This window comes from Rhineura floridana, chromosome 6, assembly GCF_030035675.1.
Source record: "Rhineura floridana isolate rRhiFlo1 chromosome 6, rRhiFlo1.hap2, whole genome shotgun sequence".
Taxonomy (NCBI): Eukaryota; Metazoa; Chordata; class Lepidosauria; order Squamata; family Rhineuridae; genus Rhineura; species Rhineura floridana.
This window is the reverse complement of record NC_084485.1, coordinates 69,924,029-69,942,730: the sequence shown is the minus strand read 5'-3', so window position 1 is coordinate 69,942,730 and position 18,702 is coordinate 69,924,029. Positions and strand designations below refer to the sequence as shown.

General features: G+C 40.7%; 1 protein-coding gene across 1 annotated transcript; it reads right to left on the bottom strand.

Annotated features, from left to right (window-relative positions):
* Positions 1-6,498: 6,498 nt before the first annotated feature.
* On the bottom strand, positions 6,499-17,449 carry LOC133387455 (acidic mammalian chitinase-like). The gene is made up of 11 exons (XM_061632248.1): positions 17,391-17,449; positions 16,077-16,106; positions 14,942-15,143; positions 12,614-12,670; positions 12,349-12,514; positions 11,170-11,294; positions 10,303-10,426; positions 9,546-9,731; positions 8,139-8,258; positions 7,900-8,041; positions 6,499-6,863 (listed from the first exon to the last, which is right to left on the bottom strand). Exons 1-11 carry the CDS (start codon positions 17,413-17,415, stop codon positions 6,556-6,558), a joined length of 1,485 nt encoding a protein of 494 aa, XP_061488232.1. The 5' UTR covers positions 17,416-17,449; the 3' UTR covers positions 6,499-6,555.
* Positions 17,450-18,702: the final 1,253 nt, after the last annotated feature.

Sequence of the window (18,702 nt, the reverse complement as noted above, 5' to 3'; positions counted from 1 at the left end):
GAAACCGATTGGATCTCAATCAGAAAGTGAGATGGGTGTATTTTATCACCCTATTTATTTAATCTATACACAGAACATGTCATACGGGAAGCGAGTTTGGACCAACCTGAAGGAGGTGTGAAAACTGGAGGGAGAAATATCAAGATATGCTGACGATACCATACTACTAGCAGAAACCAGTAATGATTTGAAATGAATGCTGATGAATGTTAAAGAGGAAAGCACAAAAGCAGGACTACAGCTGAACATCAAAAAGAGTAAAGTAATGACAACAGAAGATTTATGTAACTTTAGAGTTGACAATGAGGACATTGAACTTGTCAAGGATTATCAATACCTCGGCATAGTCATTAACCAAAATGGAGACAATAGTCCAGAAATCAGAAGAAGGCTAGGACTTGGGAGGGCAGCTATGAGAGAACATGAAAAGGTCCTCAAATGCAAATATGTATCACTGAACACTAAAGTCAGGATCATTCAGACCATGGTATTCCCGATCTCTATGTATGGATGTGAAAGTTGGACAGTGAAAAAAGTGGATAAGAGAAAAATCAACTCATTTGAAATGTGGTGGTGGAGAAGAGCTTTGTAGATACCATGGACTGCAAAAAAGACAAATAATTCTAACACCCAATTAATTTAACAAATTAAACCAGAACTGTCACTAGAAGCTAAAATGATGAAACTGAGGTTATCATACTTTGGACATGTAATGAGAAGACATGATTCACTAGAAAAGACAATAATGCTGGGAAAAACAGAAGGGAGTAGAAAGAGAGGAAGGCCAAAGAAGAGATGGATTGATTCCATAAAGGAAGCCACCAACCTGAACTTACAAGATCTGAACAGGGTGGTTCATGACAGATGCTCTTGGAGGTCACTGATTCATCAGGTCGCCATAAGTTGTAATCACACATAACAATAACAGGTCTGGATGACATGCTAAGCCTTACCTTGGTTTAGCTTAGCATGGCATGGGAGTAAAAAAGAACGTGGAGCAGCAAAGTGGCTGTGAGTTCCTTTTTGAGAGCTCCACATGTTTGTGTGATCTGAGTGCCATAGTTTGGCTTATTGCATTGTACAAACCAGAACTCTCTTCCTTTACACATACAAAGCATGTGGAATGCTGCTGCTCATTATTCCAGCTCCTCCATTCCATCCCTCCCCCCATCTTTCCATTTGCTACCCCCAACAGGCCATATTCCATGGCCACTGAGCATGTTCAGTCTCCCCCCCAAGATTTCTTGTACTTATGCAAAACCTTGACATGTCCCCAAGCCTCCCTGTTGTGTGTGGCTGGTGGATCTTTAGCTCCATAAGAAACCTCACCAACATCCTGAACATTAGAAACAGAGGGAATAATGGTATATGGTTGCCATTCATCCTTAAGCAAAAAATCATAGAATCATAGAGTTGGAAGGGGCCTTGTAGGCCATCGAGTCCAACCCCCTGCTCACAGCAGGAAATCCACAGCTAGAGCATCTCCCACAGATAGCTGTCCAGCCTCTGCTTGAAGACATCCAGCGAAGGGGAACCCACCACCTCCCTAGGCAGTCAGTTCCATTGCCGAACTGCCCTTACTGTCAAGAAGTTCCTTCTAATGTCCAATCTGAATCTACACTCCTGCAATTTAAAACCATTAGACCTAGTCCTACCCTCTGGGGCAGCAGAGAACAAATCTGTACCCTCCTCTATGTGACAGCCCTTCAGGTACTTAAAGAGTGCAATCATGTCACCCCTCAGCCTTCTCTTCACCAGACTGAACATGCCAAGTTCCTTCAACCTTTCCTCATAAGACTTGTTCTCCATACCGGCTATCATCCTCGTTGCCCTCTTCTGAACCCGCTCCAACTTGTCTATATCTTTCTTAAAATGAGGCGCCCAGAACTGAACGCAGTATTCCAGATGAGGCCTGACTAATGCAGAATATAGTGGGACTATTACTTCCCTTGACCTGGAAACTATAGCTCTGTTTATGCAGCCCAAAACCACATTTGCCTTTTTTGCTGCAGCATCACACTGCTGGGTCATGTTCAACTTGCGATCCACTACAATTCCAAGGTCCTTCTCACACGCACTACTGCTAAGCTGGGTATTTCCCATCCTGTACCTGTGCATTTTGTTTTTGTAGCTTAAATGCAGAATCTTGCATTTGTCTTTATTGAATGTCATTTTATTAATTTCAGTCCAATTTTCTAGTCTATCCAGGTCCCTTTGGATTTTATTCCTGTCTTTCATTGTGTTAGCTATCCCTCCCAGTTTCGTATCATCCGCAAACTTCATAAGGCTTCCCTCCACCCCGTCATCTAAGTCATTGATAAAAATGTTGAAGAGTATCGGCACCAGGACAGAACCCTGTGGCACTCCACTCGAAAACTCCTTCCAGTCCGAAGCAGAGCCACTGACGACCACTCTTTGAGTACGGTTTTCCAACCAGTTGTGAATCCACCTGACAGTATTTCCATCTAGTCCGCATTTGACCAGTTTGCTAATCAAAAGGTCGTGGGGGACTTTGTCAAACGCTTTGCTGAAATCTAAAATAATGTACTATATTTTAGGCTTCCACTGTGGAAGAAGTCACACCTGCTTCCACCCCTGACAGTGGATAACCTGGCATCCAGAGGCAGGGATGCAACAAGGAACTGCAATGGGTCCATGTGTATAGGACAATCATTGACTGTGTCCCAGAATGTCTCTCTGCAAAATTCCTTTCCCTAGTCATCACGATGATGGGAATTTCAGTAGTTTCAAATTTTTAAAAATACAGAACTGGTCCAACTAATAAATGACACCATCTTAAGCAACCACCTTGATATATTATCAGCCTATAATACTGTAATGGGATGTGAGGTTGCTTTGAATGATCCCTTATGAACAACAGCAGATGGCATGGTGGGGTTGTGCTGTTCATCTGACTTCTGTCTGACTGAGTTGCTGTAGTATACTCGGATTGAGAGGGGGAAGGATGCTGTGGCAGCAAGGCTGGTGTAGTACAAATATGCCAGGAGGTGCACCAGATTAGCTCCACTGTTGCGTTTGCACCATTCCAATCTTGCCACTGCCATGCCCCTTCCCCTCTCTGTTCTTGTATGCTGTAGCAACTCAGCCAGATGGAGGGCAGGTAAGCAGTGCAGCCCCACCATGCCGTTGTTGCTGCTCATGATTCTCAACTCAGTGATTCTATGGTTGCAAAGTTTGGGTCTAGGACATGATAGATATAGGCAGTGTTAAGGCTGGCCCTACTATTAGGGAAAGTGAGGCAACTGTCTCAGGCAATACAGGCTGAGTAGCAGTGGTAGTAGGGTTGCCAGGTCTCTGGTTTTTGCCTGGAGACTCTAGATTTTGGGGGTCCTCTCCGGGTCTCCAGGTGAGTCACCCCAATCTTTGGACTCTCAGCTTTATTTTTTTTTTAAAAAAATTGAGTCTCTGGGTGGTCTGGTTCAAGAGATTATACATCAAAATGTCACCCCCAATTTCTGTTAAATGAGTTCGTAGCTGGCTGCCCCCACCCTTTCAGGTTAGTAGCCAATAAATGAAGTCAGGGTTGTGATTGACGTGGGATTTGTTGACCTCCAGGCAATAGCTAGAACCCATTGCAAGGCCAGGAAACTGTTGTCTTTTCCTGCTTGTCTGAAAATCTCAAAAACTGAGTAAGTTTATATCTTTCAGCAGTAGCAAAAGTTCCTTTTTCTCTGTGTGCAGGTCAAAAATGTAGAACAAAACAAATCACAGCAGGATCTTGGTGGGCAATGGTTTACTGTAAACAATTTCAGCTATGATTATAATAAAAGTGTACATGTAGTTTTTAAAATTACTTGCAAAAATAGGATATTGTACATTTTATCTTTCAAAAGTTTTTGAACTATAATTTAAAGAAGTGTGAAAATGAAATGGATTGCCTTCAAGTCAATTCCGACTTACGGCGACCCTATGAATAGGGTTTTCATGGTAAGTGGTATTCAAAGGGGTTTATCATTGCCTTCCTCTGAGGCCGAGAGGTCACCCAGTGAGCTTCATGGCTGTGTGAGGATTCAAACTCTGGTCTCCCAGGTCGTAGTCCAACATCTTAACCACTAAGTATATATGCGGCTAATGATGCTATTACAGTGTGTTGTATTTTTCTAATTATGAGGAGCCAAACAAGTTCAAAATTTCCTGGGCTCTTGAAGAGGGCAGTTTATTTGTCTAATTCATAGCCTGTTTTGAAAACCTTCCCAATATGAAGCTTTAATCTTATACTCGCTTTTCTTGGAGTAAAGCTGCAATGCTAATCTCACAAGTAAACCCCAATGAATGCAATAGGACTCACTTTTGAGTAGACATGGTTAGGATTTTGCTGTAAATCAATGGGACTTTTGAGTGAACATAGCAAAGGATTGTGTTTGTGTTGTAAATCTTTTTCTCCCCCTCCAATCCTATTTTTGAAATCAATTAGGCAGGGCTTACCTAGGTGTCACTGCTTTTATTTTGAAGGAAATTACTACTGATTTCATTTTTTTTTAAAAAAAATCTGCAATGACCAACTGGTTTTGACAATAAACTATTTTAGGCAGTGTATGTATTTTTACATCTCCAGTGTGTGTCTATATGGAATCCTTCCAACAACCCTGTGAGGCAGGATCGGAAACCAAGGCAGCTCAAAACAAGAAATAAATCTGTTTAAAGTCCAATAACCATAAAACAAATATAAAACAGTGGCAAAACAGCTTAAAGTGGCATGATTCTGACTTTTGGGTTGGGTGAATGAAGCTTTTTATCACTTGAGGTTGCAGTCCTGTCCACACTTCCCTGTTTGAGTAAGCCCCATTGAATACATTGGGACTTGCTTCTGAGTAAACATGGATTGGATTGCACTATAAATATCTTTACAGGTTGTGTAAATAATACACATCTTTGACAGTTGTGCTTATATAAATATTTCATCATACTCTGTCCTGATAAGTATCTGATTTTACACTATGGTTGTAGATTATTATTTCTTCTACATTTTAAGTGTGCCCTTCTTCCTTGGGGTGGTCAATGTCCTCCTCTGTTGTTTTCCCCCTGAGGGGCAGATTAGGCTGAGAGATGGTGAGTAGCCCATGGTCACCCAGTAAACTTTGGAGCTGATTTCCGTTTTTAAAAAAAGATTTATATGCAGGCAAAATAAGTAGATCCACACAATACATTTAAAGCACATCCAACTCACATTTAAAGCGCATGACTTCCCCCAAAGAATCCTGAGAAGTATAGTTTCCCCCCTCACAGATATAGTTCCCACCACCCTTAACAAACTACAGTTCCCATGATTCTGTGATGGGATTCATGTGCTTCAAATGTGTGTTGAATGTGCTTTAAATGAATGGTGTGGATCTGCTGTGCATTTATATGCTGCACACTCATATGCTGTGCATTCATTAATGGGTTGAAAAGAACAATTTTAAAATATACTTTTCCTGTTCCTTTTGGCAAAGGATTATGAGCTGGGCTAGATGGTGTTCCATCTTTTCTAATGCTGACATCACATTTTCCTGTTTTGCACCTCTTTATTTTCTCTGGAAATAGGATGGCTACAAGGTATTATATTAAATCTAGCTGCTATAAAATATAATGTGATCTTGAAGTAAGGTCCTAAGTTGTATATGAAAATTACCAGAGTAGTTATCTAATGCATGGATTTCTAGTCATAAAAACTTATGATGTCACAATACCTTTGTTGAATTTTTAAGGCGCTGCAAGATTCTTTGTTGCTTTATTACATAATTTAAAATTAAAATTACTTTATGACATAGTAAAAGGCCACACAAGTGCGTGGTGAAATGCTTTCCACAGGGAACCATGCCTGGCACCTTATTGTCAATGTTTAAGTGTTGGGTGATGACATTTTTTTGGTAGTTAAGCTAGCTTTTGTTGTGGTGCTTAACTTTTGGTTGGGTGATGTAGGACTTGTCCTTACTGTGTTGTTGGATGAGCATTTTAGGAATGTTGGACTGTACGTTGTTAATATTCTGGCTTTTAATTGATTTTTTCCTGTTTTTATTTTATCTTGTTAAGTCACTTTGAGACTGTTTTTTAAAAATAAAGGGACTAACAACAAATGTAAATACTAGTTTATATGAAAGGTAAATGTCCTTGAAGTCCCCCCCTCTTTTGGATTTCCCTTTATTGGGGCTCAGGCATGTCCAGTCTGTGCAAACCACACGGCACTGGCCTAGATGGCAGACTGTGGGAATCATGGAGGCATGGGTGCCACAACCCACACAGGACAATCTTGCAAATATAACCCAGCATAGTTATTTGGGTAGTGTTTCTGGCAGTTGTAGTGCATCAGTAAACCAACAAGCCAGGATGACAGGAAGTACCCCTGGGATGATGAGCTATGTTTCCAATATAACTTCAGTCACATCATAAATCTATAAGAGAAGCATGTAAAGGGAATAGCAAACTTGTTATACAAGTAAATTGACACAAAGGAAACAGCCATAGTTTTTTGTTGAATTTTATTTCACTTTTGCAGCTACATGGAATTTTGGGTCAGATTAGGAAGGCTAGGAAGTGAATGTAACCCTGATCTCTTCATGCCCAGTTGCAGCAGGAACAGCTGGTATCAAAGACAAGACCAGTCTGGCAGTGCTGCAGGAAAGTCCTTCCATTCACGCAGTGGTAGAAGCTGTTCTTGTCGGTTGGGTCTGGGTATAGGCCTGCGGCTCTGCCAGCGCAGAACCCACTACCCCCAGAGCTGCTAGGGCTGCCCCCAGAGCTGCTAGGGCTGCCTCCAGAGCTGCTTGGACTTCCTCCAGAGCCACTGCTAGGGCTGCCACTGGAGCTTCCACCACTGTGGGCTGGTGGGATTGGAGCAATGGGCTGGGAAGGGGCTTTGCAACCTGGAAGAGAAATAGAGAGTAAGCCATCTTAAGTGATTCCTCTCTCAAATAGCCACTTTTGAGCTTGACTCAAAATGTGAATTCTCCACCATTCTGAGTTTGATACAGGGAATTCTGAATGCATGCCATATGTTTGGTCTGTCTTGGTCTGTCCTGTAAAGATGACCTATCTTGTTTCTACTAATTATGCTTTTCCCCTAGCCTATGATTCACCTCGGTGTGAACAGAGAAAGATCCCAGCTGCAAATCTAGGGATAACCAACATGGTGTCCTCCAGGTGCTGTGGACTGCAGCTCCCATCAGCCCTAGCCAGCATGGCTAATAGCCAGGGATTATGGGAATTGTAGTCCACAACATCTAGAGGGTACCACATTGCCTTTTGCTTATCAAATAAAAAACTCAAAGAAAAAGCATTTTTAAAATTTAAAATTTTTAAGAAGACCCATGATTTCTCATTTGACTCCTGATCTGCATAACTTGCAACCCATTAAGCTGAATGTAGGTCACTAGCCATGATATTGTGGCCTGACAATTGTTTGAGAACCTCCTTTTCTGGTATTTCCAGGCAGGTAGCAAGAACCAGTGGTTAATTCAGCCTCTGGTTCAGGGTCACACATAGCTGGACTGTACAAGTTGTGCAGTTCAGCACTAATCATTCCAGAACTTGAAGATCCTTCTGGCTGTGAATCTAAAGGGCTTGGCTTGCTGAGCTATAAGTTGCTCTTTCTTTGGCCATCAAAACCTGTGATTGCTGCAAAGTTCTTCAAAACTACTTCCATCCAAATCCAGCTGTTCTTATTCTCTGTTGTTGTTTTTAAAAAACAACACTATTGTTATTAAAATGTGTTGAGCATGTTCTACATAGGTTTAAACGTGAGTTAACTGACCTTGGTACCTCAGTTTGGAGGTTAATTCTAAGATATGCAACAGTGGCTCAAGGTCATAATGTCTTGTCTATTCAACATTCAACTTTTGCAAGAACTTTGTTTTCACCATCATTTTGAGAGCTCTTCTTGCTACTGCTGCTGCTACTTACTAGCACTCTGCAGTCCAAGAGCATTCTTCAGGGTGGTGATCAAGGGGTATTTTCCCTGGTTGCAGAAAGTGCCAGTGAAGTCATCCAAGTCAAGGGACCAAACCATAGCACCTGCAAAGTTGTTCTTCTTCAGCCACTCAGCCTATTAGATGCCAAGAAAGAAACAAAAATCAGTCTATATTGCACTAGAGAATGGGAATCTGTACTTAGTGACATGGCACCAACTATTGTTCTCATACCTTGATGTTGAAACTCTTAATGTTATCATACCCAAGCCACTCATTTCCCTTGTAGGCATAGGGCACATCTTGAGGAGCATCCCAGGCTTGTGTGGCTCCATTTTTCAGGAAGGTGCAGATCTAAGATAGAAGAAACAAAAAGGCACTTTGTAAATCATTTCAGGACTCTGTCTTGGTTAATATCTCATAATGTTATGGACATAATGCAGAGATGAGAATTGAAAATATCTAAGCAAAAGTCTCTGTATTGGCTTTATACAGCTTATACATATTTCCTCCATGGATTGGGCATAAAGAGGAGAGACAGTGTATCCTGAGCTGAGAATTACACAATAGCTTGTTGGCTGTAGAGTGAAAAAAGTAATTATCTGGACTCAGTTATCTGAAATTCCTGGTTGTCCCCAAACCATTATGCACTAGCCATATTACTTCATGTCAATATAACATTGAGCAGGAATGCACAGATCCAGGTGCCCCCTCGTCTGAACAAAAAAATGGCACTTAGGTCTCTATAGAGGTCAGGAGGCAAATTTCTCCACTTTCTGTCTGTAGCTGACAAAAACCTCACTGGCTGCTAAGCTCTGAAAACATTTTTGCATCACAGGTGTTGAGCACGCAGCATATCTTCCAATCTATTTGGCTAAAATTTGATTGTGATTATTTTCTCATTGTATGATTTTTTATTTGATATGGATATCTCTATACTCACCTACTGTTTAATGTAAGTTAAATAATGTAAATAAATGTTTCATCTGATTGTGAAGGGAATTATTTTCCTGAATATGAAGCTGTTTCTCAGGAATGTATTCATCTACACAACAGTTCTTTCCTGAATTGAGCAAAACAATCCTTGTGTGTCACTCTGTGTACAAGTGGCTGATGTTCATTATTTTTGTTTCCTTGTACCAGGGGTGGCTAACCTGTGGTCTTCCAGAAATTATTGAATTCCAATTCCAATCAGCCACAGCCAGCATGGGCAATGAACAGAGATCAGGGGAGTTATAATCCCACAACACAGAGCCACAGGTTAGTCACCTCTGACTTACACTCATGCTTAGATGACATGAATGATCCCTTCCCACTGAAGATATATATCACATCTAAAGTAGTAGCCAGTGAGCTTTTTCTCAGCTACAGATAGAAAGTGGAGAAATTTGCCTCCTAACCTCTATGGAGACCCAAGTGTCATTTATTTTGTTTAGACATCACTGACTAGGGGGCACCTGGATCTGTACCCCTTGGGTACAGCCATTTTATATGTTCTGTTTTCAGGATAAATGGCAGGGCTAAGGAATTCATGGGCTATTGACAGTTATACAAATACAATATTTTTGAAGGATCGTCAATAAAATATTTGACTGCTGAATATGTAAACTTAGTTCCTTGGCATGAATAAAGTGCACAAACCTCATAGTAAGCCCAGAAGCCAGATTGTCTTGTATAAGGTCCAGCAGGCCCAGCCCCAGATGTAGGGGCACCAATGGCAGTATTGGATGGGTTGCTGAGGATGAAGGTGTGTCCATAAGTTGGGAATCCAACAATGAGTTTCTCAGCTGGGGCACCGTGACTCTTCCAGTAGTTCATGGCATAGTCCTATAAAGGCAAATCATATGTTACCCTCTGCTTCCAAAGTGGAATATTAATTTCTTCATTCTTACAGTTTTAGTAAGTGGCAGGCTATGAAACACCCTGACAATAGACTTTCAACAACGGATGGGTGAATCTGTCCGTTTGAGTTTCTCTCAGTTTCTCATTTTTCTGATCTTAAGTTCAGTTCTCCAGATTTCCACATCAGTTTTCAAATTTGTTTCAAAAGGCCTCATGAAAATTCATCAGCATTTTAGTGTGAAATTCTTCTACTATTCACATGCAATTTTGCCTGATATACACATTTTTGCAAAGCAAAATCCCCAAATATAATGCATTTTATCTGTTATTTTCCCTAGTATATGAGTTTTTAGGCAAAATTTACCCTAACATATGCCTTTTTGTGCACATTCCTTTGCTGAAGAACTATGTTGCAAAATTCGGAATAGTGCGAATTTCAAAGAGTGGCTATGTTTCAGTTCACGTATTGTTTCAAAAAGTGCAGATAGGGAGATTCACCTTTAAGTGTCAACTGAATCCAGTTTCTCCTCCACCCCTCCTTTCAACTTATACTTACAACGTTGAAGTAGATGTTGCCACCAGTGTCAGCAGGACCTTTGTACAGAGGGCTGTTCTCCCCCGTGTAACTCTCCCAGGAGCCATGGAAATCATAGGTCATCACATGGAAATAGTCCAGATACCTGTGAGGAGATTAAATGTATCTATGTCCAACACATCTTTTTTACAACTATGGCCACTTTGTTGTACAGACCCTGTGTGTCTAAGGCTTTGGTGTTCCCCCTTCCCATAAAAATAGACTCTCTAGAGCTTAGCCCATTCTCTCTTATGCAACAGAGCCACTATTGCCATCTTTTCTGACCATATATGGTTGCATTTGATGTGTAATTAGAACCATAAATGCAGTTTCATGGGTAAGTCCATCATAAGCTCAGTTTGCTTATTGAAACAGATTATTATTGTGACTTGGCCTGATTATATATATTCTGAACACCTGATGAATGGATTTTTTTAGCCTACCTCCTTTGGTTTAACCTTCAGGATGTGTATCTATAGCACTATCAATGTTTCTGTGCATTATTAAACTAATGAACAGAGGAAACAGAATCAGTGCCTGCAGTAGCCCTGTATACTGAGATGGGTTGTGAGGTACACTATACAACTAAAAACAGCAACTATGCTATTTAGAAAGCCCTTAGCATCAATACTACACCTGGCTCCATGCAGATGATGCTGACACAGTGAGTTCACCAATGGCTTGGTTTCATTTTAATGGAAAGTATAGAACTGATGGAAAATATGGTGTACATTACAAAATTTGATAGTACATTACGTGTAAGGGGACCTTCACCCACACAAATACAAAAGACAGAAGAAAAATTTAAAAGAGAGAGAAAGCCTACGCATCTGAAATCACTGTACTTACTGGCCAAGCTCAGGAATCTGGTAGCCAGACTCAATATTGGAAAGTCCAGCAGCAACTGCAGCAGTGACCATGAGTCTGGGTCTGTTCACTTGTTTGGCTTCCTGCTCAAAGGCTTCCAACATTTCCTACAAAGTAAATAGTAAGGGAAATGTTAATTCTGGCAGAGTCACACACTCTTTTTACGGTCCAGGTTTTGAGCAAACTCGTTCAACTTATGATCCAGCTGATGATATCTCTATCAGTTCTAAATTAAACTAATGCATACTACCCAGTCACCTGATTATGAAAATCTTTGTCAATTAATCATATGAATTTTAGACAATGAATCCATTGAATAGCCGATTTAAGTCTATAAAAAGTGTCATCAAAAGCACAAAAGTTCTTTCTAAGTAGTTAGTTCCAAGGTGGGAGACCTTGGCTCTTGGTTTACCACCATCCCTGACTATTGGGCATGCTTGCTGGGGATTTGGGAGTTGTAGTTCAAGAACTTGAAGTTGGGGACCTCAAGTTCCCCACCTCTGTTTTAGATGATGTCACAGCATGCCCCATCTTAAAAGAGGCATTCCTTCCAGTGTGAGACAGATGGAGGAGTGCTTCTTCTAAAATAGTGCTTGCCACCTGTGTTTTTTGTGAGTTCTTATTTTCATAACAGTTAACCAGGTTCTTAAGTTTTTCTGCCCAATTTATGAGAACTTTTTAATTCATAAAAAGGTTTTAAATTTGATTAATCAAATGCATTAATTGACCAATGGCACAATCCTATGCATGTTTACTTGGAAGTAAGTCTCACCATCTTCCATGGGGTTTACTCCCTAGTAAGTGTGTATAGGATTGCAGTATAAATACTGTAGTGCTATACAACAGTATTGTTATACAGCTGTGGCAATGGAGACCATTGCTCATCTCCCTTGGTGAGAGTGGCTTCCTCCCTTGAATTTAGGACAGGAGTAGCCAATACGGTGCCCTCCAGATATTGCGGACTACCATCAGCAGCCAGCATAGTCAATGGTCAGGAATGATGAGAGTTGTAGTCCATAACATCCAGAGGACACCATGTTGGCCACTCCTGGTTCAAAAGAAAGGCAGAGATAAATTAACACTAAACTATCCAGCCTGCCCTGTCCATTTCTGGGTGGTTGTGGTGAGGAGACATAAGAACAACATAGCCAGTGGTTTTACCTTAACCAATACAGTAAAGAGGGCCTTATCCTGAGAAGTGCTGCCTCTAGAGCCAGGGTACTCCCAGTCAAAGTCCAGCCCATCAAACTCATACTGGCGCAAGAACGTGATAACAGAGTTGATGAAGGTCTTGCGGTTCTCAGGAGTGGAAACCATTGCATTGAATCTGAAAAGTGGTCATAAGAGGGTAGAGGATAATTACCTACTTGTATGCATTCTTATCTCTAACAACAGGATGGAATATGAGGGGATTGCTTTAACTTACGGTGCTGTTCCAAAGTTCCAGCCTCCAATCGCCAGGAGAGTCTTCAAATCCCCATTCCTGTCATGGAAGAGATTACAGTGATTCATTCTATCCTATTGCTGGAACAAGGAATCATGAGTCAACACCAATAGTAGCCACACATGTACTAAAACCTTGCTTCTTTGTTCTGCACAACACTAGATTCAGCTAGGTTGCAACAAACAAATCTGAGTATGTGACTTTTAAAAATGATTGCAAACTTTTATTTATCCTCAGAACACTTCATGCACGTATGGTTTGAGAGTTTGCTTCCAATATTTTAAAGACTAGTTGGTACAATAAAAAGATAAAAGACAGTGGTTCATTTTATTACTCAGTAGAATGGATATTCATTTGTGGGTAATTCTGGTGCAACATTATAATCTGGCAAGTAACATGTGGAAAGAGGGCAATGCTACATGTTCCTGCAGGCAATGCCTTGTGCGGAAGCTGGCATATAACCCGGTTAAAAGGGAGATGTTTGAGGCAGTCCATGATAATATGAAAAAATCCTAAAGTGCCACCTTCTCTTGCCCATTTTGTTTCTAATAGCATTTCTACATGTATGTTCATCAATTGATAATGGCAGAATCAAGTGATCAAAAGAATGTCATCATTAAAACTTTCACATCATCTCAGGTACACTGTTGCAGGATGAGTCACAACTGGGTAATTAAGACATCAAGTGATATATACATTGATTGTGTCAAGAGCTGCTGAGTCTGTGTGCGGCTTCCCTATGTGGTGAGCCACTGAATTGCAGGTGGCAACTTCTTAGTGAAGAAGTTTCTTAGTTCCTTAGACAGATTTCATCAATCCATGCTGGCCATTGGATCCTCCTGGACAGGAAGGCATATAAGAGGGCTTTCCGTTCCAGTTGAACCTTGTATAGAACAAGGTCTTCCTAAGCTCTTACATATTCATGTATCCTTTGATTGTCCTTTGGTCCTAACTTCTGGCTTGCTGTTTGCTCCTGACTTAATCTTCAGCCCCTGCTTCTGCCTTTTTCTTCAGTCCTGCCTCTGAGTTTGTCTTTTGGTTCTGATTTACCCATCATTTCTGATTATGGGCTTTGCTCACAATTTCTGGTTTCCTGCTCCCGATTCAGCCTACAGCACAACCTGATAGTCTGCATACCGTTCTTCTGATAGACACACCATCAGTCCCAAATTTTCTAATTCTTATGACTATGACAGTGCATGAACATTCCAGTGCATGCTTACAAAGAGTTAGGAGACCCAATTCTCATAGTCATTCTGGTGTGTTGTAATATGATTTACTGTACTTGTGTAATCACATGGTAAAATAGTTCTGTGAATGTTTCATCACAGGGCAGATCACTAGTGAACCTATAATGTGCTAAATAATGTGTGTGTATGCACAGTTCATCAGGGACTTAATCAATGATAATAAAGAAACAATCTTATGACAGTGATACTTGTAAGTGCTGTGCACAGACAGATCTCCCATCTTCCCCCCATGGCTCCAGTCTGGAGGAGGGCCATCAGGCCAACCTGCCCTGTGTTCACCTGGGGACCACCTACCTTGGCTTGGACCCACTCCCAAATAAGTTCAGGGGCCAGGGCACATGTTTAATTAGGGTAAAAAAATCCCTAATCAAACATATAGTGGGGCGGGGAACATGGAAAGGAGATGTTGGGACTCCTTCCCCCATCCCCCAGACAAAGAGTGCAGTCAGTTTATCTTTTGCAATGCTGTTTTGCAAAAAACAGCATCACACAGGAGGGACCGATCCTGGCAGATGCTGTTTTGCAAAAGGATTTCCTGCACCCACAGAGGATCACTGGCCTTGCTTATCAGGCAGTAAGGAGAGTTGTGGCTGCCTCTTCTTCCTGCCTCATACCCATCCCTTTACAGCCCTAGTCACTCTGGATAATTGAATCTGACCTGTACCAATCCATGGTTGTCAGCTGAGGCCCAAATATGTCCAAATGGGCCCAATTTGCCTTGGGCCTTGGCTGAATCCAATGCACAGCCCTACTTGCAAGTCACCTTGAGGACTTTGTGATGGGGATGGGTGGATGGATGAATAGAGAGATAGATTGGTAGAGCATTTTATTTCACTGTGGATTCAACTAGTACAGTAACCCACATCATAAAACACTGGAATACTTATTGGAATTGGACTTGAAATTCTATCCAAGGAACAAGACTGCTCCCATGTACTTGGCTGAGCCTGTTTTGTCTGGAAGTAACTATAGTCCAAAGAAAATGTAGCTTGCATGATTTACCAGCAAATTATTAGAAGCAGAATGTGGGAAGGGGTGATCATTTTTCATGGATACTCACTGGTTTTTCAAGCCATTGAAAGATTTATAAAGGGTGACATCATTCCATTCAATGGTTGCAATCTCATTGTTGCGCATCCCAGCAAAGGCATAGATCAGGTGAGTACACAGGCAAGGGTCAATGTTGTCGGGCTTGTAGCGCCCAAGACCTGGTCTGTATTGGCCCCAGTTGGTGAAATAGCATGATAGCACATAGGCAGAACCTATCAAGAAAAATGGGAGATGCAATGATAAAACTTGATTAGAATTGGGCTAGACTTCCATCTCTTAAGATTAAGGGAAAAAAGTAATCTAATGCCTTTGTGTTTTATCAAGGCCACGACGCACCTTGAATAACAGACAGTTAGAGAAATAACAACCAATGGAATATCCTTTATTTTTCTCTTATTGCATTCATGGTCACTATTGTTATTTTATTTATATATAAGTCAAGGGATGGACGGATCACTCTAATTCTGACTATGTCACACGTTAATGTCTGCTCACCCATTTTGTCCCATTCCTGCATTAATGTGCAACTTATTAAAACAATCCACGTGAAAATATATTTAAATTTGCATTTATACATATTTTAAAAGATACATATTTTTAAACAATTTCTCTCAAAATGCAAACACATTTCTTCTCAAAATATGCATTTCAAAATGCATTTGAAATGGCTTTATAAGCTGAGAACTGTCTTGTGACATTCAGACAAGTGCAAAATCTAGTGGACTTCTACATTTTGATCTGCACATTAGTCTGGGAGATGTGGATCAGGTCAGTTTGCACAAGAATTCACAAGAGATCAAATTCCTCCATCATCTCCAATATGTACATAGGAAACGGCCTTTTATCAGGTCAGACCATTTGTCCACCTAGCCCAGTGTTTTCTATTCTGATTGGCAGAAGCTTTCAAGGATCTCAGGCAAATAGTCTTTATCATCACTTGCTACGTGATCCTTTAAATGAAGATGGATTGAACTTGGGACCTTCTTGCATGCAAAGCATTTCTTTTTCATTGAGAGTTTATCCTTCCCCCTATGATTTATCTCCCAGAGAGAAGAAATTAATGCCAATGATATTTGCTTGGTTGCCTTTTGTAAAGCATGGCCAAGTGAGACTTTTGCATATGTGTTAGGAACTGCATTCCATACCTATTTGTGCATTCAGTAGGAGCACCAGACCTGTAAAGGAAAGGGAATCATCAGTAAATTAAAGCTGAATATATATTGATAAAATTGTTAACTGGGAAAAAAAAGCAGTATGCGGCCTCACATTTTAAGTTAGAGCAGAGTGGCAAACAAATTCTGCTTTGATGAAGACCTTATATTGGTCCATGATATCATACAATTCTTCAGACATGATTTTAAATAAAAGCACATGAATTGCTTGAATTGGCAAAGAATTGTAAGGGGAGTATAATTTACTCTGTGTATTCTACTTGGAGGTGGAATAATTTATTTGCCTCTATAATCCATATCCCCAAACTATCAATGGATTTCATCGTTCAGTGTTATAAACACATTTTAAAAAATTGAAATTAATATTGGGGAAAGAAGGGTTCAATACAACTGAATACAAATCTGCAAGGTGTACAGTTTTCAGTACTTCAGGGAACGAAGGAAACTGCCCTATATCAAGACTGCATTCCCACCATATATTTATTTCACTTTAAACAGTCATGGCTTCTCCCAAAGAATCCTCAGAAGTGTAGTGTGTGAACAGTGCTGAGAGTTGTTAGGAGACCCCTTATTCCCTTCAGAGAGCTACAGTACTCAGAGTTCTCTGGGAAGAGAGACTGACTGTTAGACCGTTCTTGCAATTGTGCTGTGTCAGGGGAATAGGGGTATCCTAACAACTCTTAGCACCCTTAACAAATTAGAGTTCCCAGCCATGACTGTTTAAAGTGGAATAAATGTATGATGTGAATGTGGCACAAGTCAGATAATCAATGCACCTAGTTCAGTATTGTTGACACTGACTGGTAGAGGATCTCCAGGATTTTAGGCAGGAATTTTTCCCAACCCTAGCTGACACAAGGAATTGAACTTGGGACCTTTTGCATGTAAAACATGAGCTCTACCACTGAGATATGGCCCTTCCTTAAAGGAGAGTATTCCTGTTTTTGAAAGATGTCAAACAAACCAAGCTTTCTTGCCACAGTGTGGAATGAAAGGAGAGAAGCAATGGTATTAGTTTTATAAGGAAATACAGTCATTGAAATTTTTTCATAGAACAGCAAGGATAAAATTAATTTGTTACCAGTAAAATCCTATCACATTCAGTGACTTCATTGTAACCCAGATTTCACACACTGTTATTTTGTAATCTGTTCAGTTAATTAAAAGTTGTCATCTTTTAAATACTAGAATATATATGAAAGAGTGACTTATAGATTCCAGATTCCAGAATAAGTTTTCTGCACCAGCAAAGATACTCAGTTTTATGAGTGTCAAATTTGTACTTACCGGTAAGAAGGATCAACTTGGCCATCTTTGTCTCTGTACTGATCTAATGTTGTTTCTCTCTTCTTTTTATAATGCACATTTGCCCTTCTACCACTTCAGTGCCTTGTGACCAAAGACATCAGATGATTGTGACATTCATCTAAAACTATTGGCACACAACTAATTCCAGTACTGATACAGAACAATGGAATAATGGAGGGGAAAACGAACTTAAGAAAACATGGTTATCAATACTTTTATTTTACCAGTGCAGTTAGATTCCTGGTGGAATTAGATTACAGTGCTAGAGTCCTTTTAACTGAGTGATAATGTATAGAAGTCAGGGCTGTGTATTTGCTGTACCAATTCACATTTGACTATACTTATAGATTGAGAACAAATACTCCGTTATATAACATGCTTATTTATGAGTTTCACAGTAACTTGATCTTTCCTTCAGAAAACTGAAGTGTGTACATGTTTTCTCTCATTTTGTGTCTTGGGATAGGGGCTTATTTGGGGAATGTGGGGAGAAAGAGAGAAATGACCAGAGGGGGTGGTGCCCACAGCACTCAGTCAAAAATTCAAATGCGTCCACAAGCCTAAAAAGGTTGTCAACCTCTGTTATAAATGGACAACTAGTTCCTGTTCCAGAGAGCAAAACCTGCTAAGAATACACTTTTTGTGCTGGCCTAGTAGTCAAAAACTACCACATGCTAGGAGGTCTCAACCTGAAATACTATTTGCTTCTCTGGTCTGGGTTTATAAAGCTGGTTCTCAACTATTATTTGGCTCCCCTAAGTCACAAGTATGGAGCCTGTGGCCCTCCAGCTACTGCTGGACTGCAGTTTCCATCATCCCGACCTCTGACCATGCTGGTTGAAGTGGATGGGAATGTAAGAAGAGTCTCCTGGGTCAGGCCAATGGCCCATCTAATTCAGCATCGGGTTCACACAGTGGCAAACCAGATGCTCAAGGGAAGCCTGCAAGCAGGACCTGAGCACAAGAGCACTCTTCCCTCCTGTGGTTTCCAGCAACTGATATTCAGAAGCATACTGCCTCTGGCTGTGGAGGCAGAGCATAGCCATTGTGGGTAGTAGACATTAATAGCCTTGTCCTCCACGAGTTTGTCTAATCCTCTTTTAAAGCCATCCAAATTGGTGGCTATCACTGCATCTGGTGGAGCAAATTCCATAGTTTCACTATACATGGTGTGAAAATGTACCGTCTTTTGTCTGTCCTAAATATTCCAAAACTCAGGTTCATTGGATGTCCACAAATTCTAGTGTTATAAAAGAGGGAGAAAATCTTTATCAACTTTCTCCCCACCATG